Genomic DNA, 12359 nt, shown 5'->3' with positions numbered 1-12359 from the left:
AACAACAATGGAAGAAACCACTCCATCCACATTCAGTGACAAGTTGATATGGACACTACCATTAGGAACTATTCATATTAGCTATTACGTTGTAAATTATTATATTTTACACATGGAGGCTCCTCTCAGTATCAAAATTCCTTGCTAAGCACTTAACGACATTTGTGTCTGCTCACTCTTTCAATGAGTGCTCACTAATCTTTCCATGTAATTAAACCACAAACTTGTAGTCTCTCCTAACAAAGAAGGTCAGGAACAAACCACAAGTAGTGTTAAATATGTCAGAAGTTTAGTTGAATCCAAGTATCATTCAGCCTATCTAAAATAACCAGGAGCAGAGCTTCTGCTATTCCCAAGCATACCAAATGGGAAAAGCTGCACTGAACTTTCTTATGAAGTATGAGAAACAATTACCATGCAGACTGACACCTGCTTTATTAAATACAGCACCAAACCTCAGCCGTGTTCAAATTTCAGCTGGAACATAACTTCTTGTGAGTAGAACAGTGCTAAGCCTACCTCAGAAGATAAATGATTTATGTTCACCCTCACAACATGCTGCTGGAATAGTGCCAAATCCAGGAAAGTGTTCACAACCCAGGCAAACACAACGAGGATCAATAACGAGCTTTCAGAAACATAAGTTCATCTTTAAAAGGAAGATCTTCAAACATTTCCTTAAAAGCACAGGTATCTTCTTCTAAACGAAGATAGTCAGTACTTTCAGCTTGGAAAATAATTCTTGTCTTGCAATTGCCTCTTAAATATCAAGAAGTTTATAATGATTCATTTAATGCTAAATTGTAAAATAAAGACTATAAAAGTAAAATTACAGAATGCTTGAAGCCACTTAAAACATTACTGTTTTAGACTGTTAACTTGATATTCAGGCAAAAGGACTATGACAAATTGCTAGAATTATAGCAGATGGATAAAACAGAGGTTTAAAAAGAGGAACTTCCAAGTTACAGAGGAATGTCTGTTATTAACATGTCCCATAATATTTAGACCTATTCTTTGATTTTTCGAACACTATTAGGAGTAAGATATTAGCATGCTTAACTGTGGCTTTTTCAAAACAGAGGCAAACTGAACACTAAAAAATACCTTTCTGAACAGCATTAAAAATTGTAAGCCTAAATTAAATCAAATATCTTTCTACTGCAGCAATGCTACCCATCCAACTAAATTTTAAAAATTGCCTGCTAATTTACATGTTCTTTAAATAAAAATCAATATTAAAAAGGGACGATATATGTAATCTTTAGGACTGCTACCTGTCTGGCAGAACTCCAGAACAAACATTTCATTTTACAGTAGTATAAAATACTATTTTGCCTACTGTCCCTAACCTTCTGTGAATACACTGCACTAGATGTAAAAAATTACAAAAGGGAAATAAATGAGCACAATATACAGGATAATCAGATAAGCCATCTACAAGTATTTCTGACAACTCTGTAGCATAGAATAATTAAAACTGATATACTCAGAATATAACTAAGCATAAAAAATTTCTAATATTAGATATTTTCATACTTTTGTATTACATAATTGATCACTATTTTACTTTTTTGTAGTTTCTCATCAGGTTTTCACTTTCATCAGATCAATATGCCTTCAAGAATGAACACGTTTTCTTCTATGTGAACACCCACATCCCTGACTCCCCATTTCCCAGACTATTAAAGTCTTTTTCCTTCAGCGGGGGATATTCTCGGGGCTTTAAAACAACCCATCAGTATTTCCTTTCTGAAACCTCTCCAGCTAGGTTCCATTCCCTAAAAACAGCCTTACCAGTACAGCTAATAACTTGAGTTTGTATTTCACCTTCTCTGACCTATTAGCTGTCCTGACCCACATACCGCCTTCCTGCGACCAGTGTTTTGAGGGCAACTGTTCTGTTCTAGGGCTTGCCTATCTCCAATATTCACTTGTGTTAAGTACAGTTCTCTCCACATCTTATTCTTCTCTCCTGTAGCAACGAACAATTTACCTGCTCCCAAGATTTCTTACACTACAAAGAAATCTTGTGTCATTTCCTCTCCCTTCCAGGTGTCCACTTTTTGGATTACCCCTGTTCAAACTTTCACCTTTTTGTCAGGTTGAACTTTGATATTTTTGTCCTTCAGCATCCTATCTGGGTCTTCCACACTATTACTCTTACATAGTGCCACCATATGTCATAACAACCATCATTATACAAATGACAGTAATTTCCTACTTCCAAGTAGGAAATTATTATAGTAGAAAATTTCCTTAGAGAGCACAAGTTCCTACTGTGCTCTACATACACACGCCAGCCACTTAAGTATAGGTCATTTGGATCTGAATTTCAGTCTTCCACACTAGAACTGTCCTTCTCTGTATAAACAGTCAGTTTGTATGTCTGCACCTCCAGATACTCACTGAATTTCAGTCTTCCACACTAGAACTGTCCTTCTCTGTATAAACAGTCAGTTTGTATGTCTGTACCTCCAGATACTCAACCTGCAACTCTCTCAAGCTACCCAGAAGCCCCCTAATCCCTAGAGCAACATACAGAGGAAGCATGAAGAATGGCTCTCCTGGCATATATTTGGGGCCATATCTCTCTGCCCCTCTGTGTATAAATTAGAGGCTACTATTCTCACTTTTCTATTTTTCTCTTCTCATTCTTTGGCAGTAGTACAGAAGTTTTCTCCAATTTTATTAGGAATCACCATATCTTACAGAAAAACATTGCCAGTAGCTTTAAGAGTCAGTAATAAAGGTAGAACAAACTAGTTATTGTAAAATACTTACACAGGCTAAGAAGAGGTGGAAGAATAATTATATACATATGTACGTGTACGTACTGGAAATGTTACACTTCTCCACCAGTTGAATGAGCTTTAAAGTTTGACAGATCATTAAAATTAATACTCTCTAAGAAGAGGCTGCACTGAATACTCTGTTTTTTCATTCTTTGTATGCATCCAAATATCTGCATATTTCCCACAACATTTTTCACAAGGATAATGAGCCACTGATTGAATAAAGTAAGATCCATTAATTAAATGCAAAGACGACAAAGGACAATTGCATACTTAGGCTCATAAAAATAGAAAAATGATTAATCTAGTTCAGGATAAATTAACAAATCTAGAATGACTGCTGAAATTACTACTAATCGTTGCTGATCTTAAGTCAGTTACTGAATCATAATTTGTTCTTCATACAAATTTATTTTGAAAAACATGCCTGTGGCAAAGCAACAGAAGCAAATACAATCATAAACATTTTTAGACATTATCTCACTGAGATCATTTTCCATTTTCTTCCTGTTTTCACACAGATCCTTAAGACTAAGGTCATATATTATAATTCAAAAGAAGAAGGTTGGAATTTCACCTTGCCAAGCATATTTCTTCCCATTTAAATCAATAGCAAAGTCTTCAGGGTAGAAGTCAATTATGCTTGATTCCTGTATTTGAGAAAATTTTAAAAAAAATCATTAAAGCCAATTATGAAATTGATTCAGAATGCTACATAGTACTGTACATAGGGTTTTTTAAAGCTCTCTCTCTCTATTAATGAGTGTGCAAAGAAGTTTGATTAATAAAAGCATCTTTCATTAAATACTATTTAAACAGGAAGCATGCTAGGGCACTCCTACTACTCAGAGTATCAAAAGAAGAAATTAAGGAGGATAGAAGAACTTAGGATGACTGGGTTAGAATCTCTGCTGTCCAAGTAAGTGTTGTAGAGTTTCTAGAAGAAAGTAAAATGTTTTACTAAGTGTAAAAAAGTCAGAAAAGAATTTTCCTCATCCAAATACCTGAAGTGGAAAAAAAATCACTTTTAAAGAATCTCTACAATTTACAAAAACATTCCTTCCTCTTCTCCATTATTTTTCCATATAAAGTAGGAAGTACTAAGTCATGCTCACATACAACTGCAAGATAACAAAACCTTACAGGCAGAAATAAAACAAGGATTCTTACTGGATCTGTCATGAGCTTCCTCCAGGTTGGTGGCAGAAAATTTCCGCTTGCAGCTGGAAATACTCCCATAAGCTGTTCAAGAGGCTTGAACTGTTGAGAGTAAAGAAACAGATGTAAAACAGGTCTAATAAGTTGTTAAAACATAAATAAATAAATTAAGGTACCCTACCGGTTTTGAGCCCTTCTCAAAATCTGAGGGCATATCTGCAATGCCATCAAAGTCAGAAGCAAATGGAGCATAGTGAAAAGGGTAATACCAGTTCCAGGATGCACAGCCCTAGGATAGCAAAATAAGAGAAAAAAATCAGACAAATTGGACAAGTGAAAGAAAAGAAAAGAAAAAAAAAATCAAGTAGCCCAGTAACTGAAGATGACAAAACTTTGCCCAGCATCAGCCAGGAGAATGAGAAGTACCCATGATTAGAAAAGAAAGAGCTCTTGCCTCTAAAGGTACTCTGGACTTCAGGTTGGGACTTAATTTTTCATAGCCAGATTAGAGCGAGTGAGTTCACTGGACAGTGAATGGAGACCTCGGGCATTTCCTCGGCAGCACACAGCACAGCAGATAGACTTCTATGCCAAAGTACTCTTGCTGTGTGCTAGGTTTGAGTCACTAAGGGAGACAGCCAAAGAGACAGGACCTAGCACCATAACAATACAAAAGACCTTAGAGCAAAATCTTAACCTTAACTTCAAGGACACTGTAATACACCTCATGCTTTTCTCCTCCCCCTTGAAAAAAAAAACACGCACACATGCGCACGCACCTGCCAAAAAGCAGGAAATCACAGTCTCTCCATAAGTTTAACCAATGCCTGGGGCTAAGTTGAAGAGCTTATAGCAACTGGACACATTTTCAGTTTCTGTAGAGCTGCTGGCACATCTCAAAACATGGAAATACATACAGGCAACACAGAGGAGGAATTTCTAAATTCTCCGTAATTGTATAAACAGAGTAAAATTGTGCAAGTCAGAAAGCCACTACAGAGGTCTCAATAGGAATAGAAGAACTTTTTTTTCTGGCAGCCCACAATTTGCACTTTTGTCTTTCAAGTCCAAATCCCACTACTAACTTGTGAATTTGAGGAACCAGAGAACCAGAAATGATACACTGTACATGGTGTACAAACATGAACAGTATTTTCTGCAGGCTGAAAAGTACTCCTTTTTAAATTGTTATTTTTCTATTGAATAAAAAGCACTATCTGCTCTTCAAGTAACCTTTTGCTTTTCCCTCTTATTCTTCTACATTTAATATTGGGAAATATTAAGTGCATTCACTTGAAAGAGGCAAAATAATCCTCAAAAAGAAGTGAAAGTCAACTCAAACACATTGGAATACAATGCACTTTATACAGGAAATGTGGCTCTAAAAGGTCTAAGTTAAGTTTTCCAATCCTCAGCTATTTTTCTTAGCAGTACCACTTGAAACAGAAGTCTACTATTTTGACTTCCAGTTCTGAATAAGTAAATGTCAATGATGCTCTTCTAGTGACTATTTTGGTATAAAACTATAGAGGCTATAATTATCAGATGCAATTCCTCAGATGGTTTCAGTATTTTTTGGATTTTTTATTTTTTTTTTAAACAGATGTTCACATTAGTGGAACATTAGCAGCTTTTTAAATGACTAGAAAAGCACATAACTAATTCTTTTATAAGTTCTATGTACAATGAGCAGTAGTAATTGAAAACATTTCCTGTTGCAATAAAAAATACAAAAAAAGACGGAAAAAAACCTTACTTTTGAAATTTCCTTTAGCATTTTACTCTAATTTTCATATAGGCAGAAAGTGATTTGACTGCTGCTCCATACTGGCACAGACTGCTTGAATACAGCAGGTTATAGTATCTTGCTCACATATAGTTCTGCTATGCAAATACAGAGAACAGCACATCTAAGCAGCACATGCAAGGCTTTCATCACTTGCACTAAGTTTGCATTGTAATTTTTAAAAGCTCCAGAGATACCTGACTTGTGGAGTAATCTGGATAGGAATTGAAAGAGCAAAAACAATGCCAAATGTTTGCATACTTTATTGAAGTTTTCCTTCAGAACATTACTAAAGCAGAAATACATTCCACAGTCACTTCTCCTCAAGTCTTTCTGCTTCTTAATTTTCTTGAGAACACTATGGTGCTGCCTGAAGTCTGAAGCTACTCTCAAACTCAGATTTACTTTCTTTGTAACTGTAATCATCTATCACTTGTCTGCGCACCAGTCACGTCAGCTGAAACATCTACAAACTCAGTAGGACAAGGAGTCATCTACATACATCTCTAACTAAACCAGTTTTACACCAAGCTAAATTAGCAAATATTACAAAAGGACTTGCCTATACTGTTTGAAAACGGGGTATAAGCTGGTCTGCCCACTCCTGTACAATTAAAGGCACAAGTCTCACTACAGTACACATGCAAATGCAAAATCTGTTTAAACAGTTATAAACCAGCACCACTATATCTGCACAAGATCGTGGCACACTGATCACAAAGCAACAAACGTGCACCCCTTGAAACACAAACTTACTTGAATAAAATGATCTTAATTTTGCAATCTTTAAATGAGTATATTCAGTCACCTCTTAAGTGTTCTCTTAAGAGCATCTAATTTCAGTTTTGCCATATACTTCCTCCTTTAAATTCTCCAGTTTCTGTTATAATCCAGACTGCCTTTTGCAATGGTTTTGCATCACTGGCAATGCTGAAGGCTGCACTGACAGTTTGCCAGCAAACAGACACCTATCTGAATAATAATCTGAATATTATTTATATCTTTTAGAGACATATGGGTGTGCATACAGTTCTAGAGTACTCATTGCCATGATCAACAGGAAAGCAGCTTGCTTTCAATGGGCCTAATCTGCGTGTGAATCACAGGGCTTTGCACATGTAAAGGTAACCGTCTGCTGGCTGCATTATAACTCCAGGAGACATTTTTCCTCTGCAAGAGGAGCTACTCAGGGATGTGCAGAGCTCAGCTCAGCTCTCCTGCAGATCAGCCAGCCGGGACAGCTTGTGCCCTGCAACTGTAGACCTGCACAAGCCTTAAGCTCTATCATTTTCATCCACCATAATAGGCAGGTCAAAGCCCCAACTCAGTTGAATTAATGCAGCAGAAAGGAAGGGAATATATTTTTGTGGTCCAAGGAAGAAAAAAAAAAAAAAAAGAGTAAAAGTTGAAATAAACTTGCTAATTCTAAGACTGTGTAGTTTCTGCAGGCATGTGAGGTATTTGCACTGCCTATGCTCCAAGCTGGACAGATATCAGCCACCCATTATGAGCTGCATTGGGTGCAGTTTTATCAATATGGCACTCTGTTCAAGCTGCCAAGCCCTCCTAAGGCAGTTAAACTTCAACTGCTCAAGTAGATTCTACTCCCAGGTCACACAAATTATAACCTGCTTCGGTCTCAGAGCACAAAAATAGTTATTAACTACCATTATAACAAACCCCAACATGTCTAACTAATTGCTTGCCAATCTGACATCTCAATTATCAGAAGATTTAAATCAGATACAGATTACTTAAATTACAGCGTACTTTATAGAACACCATTATAATCTATGCAGGAGACTGACAGGTCTGGTTCTTTCAAATTCTTACTAGCATATCATAGGTTTTGCCTTTTATTTACTCATTTAGTCATTTGCAATTAATTGCACCAACCTTGCATGGCTATGTATTTCAAAGAAAAAATACGCACCGGTTCTTGATATCAAGCACTGTTACTGTGTGAAAGCAGTAAAAACCGTATTCAAATCTTGAGTGTCAGACAGAATGGGCATCTACTTATAGTACCTTACATCCTCAAAAAATCCACTACTTTTCAAAAATGAGTAATGAAATATGATTATTTACAGAAGTGAGATAGGGAGCAGACAAAAGAAAATTGAAGTTTCAGAGAAGAACTTTTAAGTACCTGGTAATAGTATCTGAGAACCCAGCAAAGCCCTTCAACATACGACTGTACAACTTTACGACGGAATTTCTCATCAGATGCATCAACATCAAATTTATTTTTATAATAGCGTTGTTTCCAACCAGCTTCCCATAACCTGTATGATAAATACAATTAGATGATATAATTAAGTGTATGCACATTTACATTTTAGAATTAAAATATAATGAAAAAGTTTGTGATACAATGGAAACAGTACAAAAAACATGCTCTTAACAGTCAATCACTTGCTACCTAAATTCCCATTTTGACTTCACTTTCTACTGATCTAAATGAAAGCTGACACTCAATACAAGAGAATAAAACCTGATGAACAGCATAATAGAAAATCCAAATGAAATTCCAAAGCTACCATCTTGACAAATATGTCTTCCAAATAATTTTTAGAAACAAGGTAGATTTTCAGATCTGTGCCTGTTGGTGCAAGGATTTTTCAAAACAATGTACTGTCCCCAAGTCCACAATCTCATCCTTCTCGTCAGAAATCTACTACCAAAATTGATGTTTTCACTTTGTTCTTTAATGCTTCCAAGCATCATAAAGAAAATAAACTGTCCACTTCTTGCCTGACCAATCTCATTTAATCTACCCTTGGCAAAGCCTTCACTTGACGGGAGTCTCTTCTCACAGTAAGTTCTGCCCTCTACATCTTTCTCAAGCAGAAGGGTGATAGTTTTTGTGCTCCCCAAAGTGAAAAGCAAGCAAATTAAATAATTATTTTAAAAACCTTGCTTTCTATACTCTACTGCTGTTCAGGCATGTTATGATTACCATCAGAATCATCTGAAGACTCAGGAATCCAGTGTATGCTGATAATGCATTAGTTTCCTTTCAAACAGGGATCTTTAACATCCACCTCTGGCATGAAAGGTTGGAGTCTAAAGAACAACCGTAGGCATCATTTATGCCTTACTTCACACAGCTCCCCTGTTGTCTATCTAGTGATGGGCAGGGGAAAAAACAACTACCTGCTCATCTTCAGCAGATGAGAGTTTGAATATCTCAGTTCTAACACAATATAACGGTTAAAAAAAAAAAAGCAGAGGATGTGCCATATTATACCACATTTCAAGAAAGAATATTCTATGAAATATACTTCAGCAGTCTGGAACAGAAAAATTTAATATTTGAAATATTTGTCATGAAAAATGTATTGCTCAGTTTCCTAACAAAATTTGGTCAACTCCTTAAGTCTGGAAAACAGGTAAAAACAAAAAAAAAAAAAAACAAAAAACAAAAACAAAACAAAAACAAAAACAAAAAAAACACTCTAGTTGAAAACCCGAAGTAATAGCTAATAAAGGTGTAAAACAAACATGGACCATAGGGTCCTACAAAAGAAAAAAAAGCAGGGAGAATACAGCTGTCTTGGCCATAGGCAGCATCAGCATTCATACCACCTGTATTCCTGATCATTTTATTCACATGTCAATTTTAAGAAAGCAAGCATGCCATAACCACAGAGCTACTAACACGCACAAAGACCTTCAAGTTGTTAGCCACACTTGTCAGTTTGGGGGAAAATTCCAGTTCTCAGAACTGCTCAAATTGCTGTCTAAAAAAGTATTTTAAATAATGGAAAGATAAAGATTTGCCTAAATTTGGTTCAATCATGACAACATTCTTCAAAACCAGTGTCCCGCACAGAAGTTTAAACCTATTATTCACCACACTGCATGTATTTTACACACACATATCTCAGATTACATCAACTCCAGTATTCAGATGAACAAAGAGCAAAGCAAATTACAAATCTGATTTAGAAACTGTTAAATCAGATAACCCTTTAATAATGTGTTGGGTTTTTTTTTTTTTTTTTTTAATAATGTTATTCCAAATGTTCAAGTCTTGGCATGGATTCTCCCATACAAGTAGTACAATGCAAGGTCCCTTTCCAGCAAGTATGCAACCTTTTAAAATTATGTACAGAATCAGAACACAACTAGTCTGTGAGGTCAACTCAAACTTATACATGACAGTCTCATACTGCAATAAATATAGTGCAGTCTTTAAGACAGTCTAGAAATTGGTTTATGCTTTTTTACAATATGAAATCTTTCTGGTTTTGTAAAATGTGTTAGACCTGAGCTAGTTCAAAGATGACTCAGGAGGTAGAAAAACCCCAGGGATGATTTCAGAGTTTAAGCACAACAGCCAGGTGAGCAAAGATGGGAAGTAGTTGCTCTGAGGTTTTGAAGGACAGTGTCAAGAATATTTACAAATCTATGAGCATCTGACACTAGGAGCTCCCTTGCAGCTGGATACTTGCATAAGTTACAAAAGCCTTGCCGTAACGTAACAAAAAAACCCAGTCTGTTCACTTACTACAACTATTTGTTCTAGTTTGAAAGACATTCTAAATGCAAAATACATTTTGGTAAACAACAACTCTGCGTCTAGCCTATTTAAGCAGTTGTTTTTATTTAGGAAGAATCATTTTCACATTACTATTTATTTTAAATCAAATTCCATTCTGATTCAAATATAACTTGATACAGTCCTAGAAAATAAGCTTGTTCACCATTTCCCAACACAATGAAAATCACTTCTGTGCCTTTCATCCATTCATTCAAAAAAAAAAAAGGGGGGGAGGGGGGCAAAGATCTGAGCAAGTATGATGATCTACAGAACAACTTAAATAACGGATGTCACATATCCTTTTGGTTGACAGTACCAAACTTGCCAAAACTAGAGCAACTTATAAAACACCATGGTTCATTCATACTGGTTGCTATAACTGCTAAAAACCTTTCAGAGTCTCAGCTAAAATTCAAATGGTAACCAATATTAAAATTTATCCTGATTTTAGATAGAAATTTCTTGCTTGTTGGCTTAAAAAAGAGAATAAAAAAAACATAATCCATTTGGATCTACATGCACAGGAAAAAATAAATGACAACTAGAATATTTACTACTAGAAAATCTAATGGGATAGATGTAACAAATGTCATGACAACACTGCAAAACACTAGTGATCAATCCTTCACAATAAATAACCTTTTGTTTCTCCATGCCAATGTCCCTTCACTCTGTAGAAAAAAATCTACTGGTTGCATTTATCATGACAGAAATTTAAACAAGTTATGAGATAAAAAGAATTTTAAGACCTTAAGGTTTTAATCACGATATAAAGGTTAAGTAAACTCACACCGACTGTTAATTCACATCAATTCAATTAACTCTCTAATTTCTATCTCTTATTAATCTGCAGAACAGCTGTCCTAAGAAGAATTCTTCATAGTCAAAACCAGGTCTATTACAAATCAAAGATCAAGGAAGTAAGATTATGATAGTCAAGATAAGTAATGCCGTGCATGTTAACATAACTGAATTTTATGGGTTAAATAGCTTAAACATTCAACTGCAAAACAGCCACATTCAGCTCACATAATCAAAGCTGAACAGTGAATTGAATGTCTAGCCAATCTAGTGCTTGGTCTCAAAGGGAGTAGTGGCTTGGAGGATGTAAACCCGTACGCATACTAATCTAGATACTTAGATTTAACAGCTATAGCTTACGCATCTCACTGGAATTTACTGAATATTCTAACCCTCCACATTAATTACTGGTGGATAAAAAGATCATAGAAAAGCATCTGAAGGCACTGCTGCTCTAAGCTAAATGGCATTAATTAGACTGCATCTATCCCAGCAATTTGCTAGTAAAGTGCTACAAAAATTGGCTTCACCTGATATTATCCTCCGGCTCAGGTTCACTGTCACTATCTTCAGCTTTTCGCTTAATTCCTCCTGCTGGAGATGGGGTGCCATCAGAAGTGAGACTGGTATTTGGAGATGAAGTTGTCTAGGTTCATAATTATTGCACATAAATGGGAGGGAGGGGGGAGAGGGAAAAAGGATTTATTAGGCATTTTAAATTCAAGCTAGCTAAAATTAACAGTTTTGTGATAAAGAAAAATAATGTACATTATTTTTAGTTACCCAAAAGCTCCAGCTAAATGGTACAAAATTCTAAAAAAAACACAAACAAACAAAAAAAATATGTCCTTGTAGGAAGGCACTCAGATCTACAGCCAAAGAATTCATTACTTTTTTTTTGAAAGAAAAAGATACAATGAACAAAACGGTATAAATTGACAAAACACAGACACTTTTACGTACCCAAAATAAGCCTTTGGAATACAACTCTTGTCTCTAGTCCCAGAGCTTATGTTATGACACCTTTTTACAGTGACAGCAAAAAGGTGCCGTATGTGCAGACTACTGTGCAAAAGCCGCTTGCTAGTCAGAACTAGTACAAACACTCTAGGTTTTGTCACAGCTGATCTTTTAAACTATTTTTAAAATTATGTATTTTTTGCATGGACTGTATACAGACTAAAAATAAAACAATCATTCTTCCACTTCCACAAAACATATTTAAGATAAATCATTGCAATGAAACAAAACATTGTATTTTAAAAGAAAACTC

General features: G+C 35.6%; 1 protein-coding gene across 1 annotated transcript in view; it reads right to left on the bottom strand.

Moving 5' to 3' along the window:
* Nucleotides 1–12359, bottom strand: part of XRN2 (5'-3' exoribonuclease 2) — a 59548-nt gene that overhangs the window by 28104 nt on the left and 19085 nt on the right. Inside the window, exons 16-20 of the mRNA XM_062571347.1 lie at nt 11617–11732; nt 7889–8024; nt 4135–4242; nt 3966–4055; nt 3373–3445 (exon numbers count right to left, since the gene is read on the bottom strand). Coding sequence (XP_062427331.1) covers nt 3373–3445; nt 3966–4055; nt 4135–4242; nt 7889–8024; nt 11617–11732 — 523 coding nt within the window. The remainder of the gene's footprint in view (nt 1–3372; nt 3446–3965; nt 4056–4134; nt 4243–7888; nt 8025–11616; nt 11733–12359) is intronic.

This window comes from Rhea pennata, chromosome 3, assembly GCF_028389875.1.
Source record: "Rhea pennata isolate bPtePen1 chromosome 3, bPtePen1.pri, whole genome shotgun sequence".
Classification (NCBI taxonomy): domain Eukaryota; kingdom Metazoa; phylum Chordata; class Aves; order Rheiformes; family Rheidae; genus Rhea; species Rhea pennata.
Note: the sequence above shows the minus strand (reverse complement) of the source record. Positions and strands in the feature narration are given on the sequence as shown.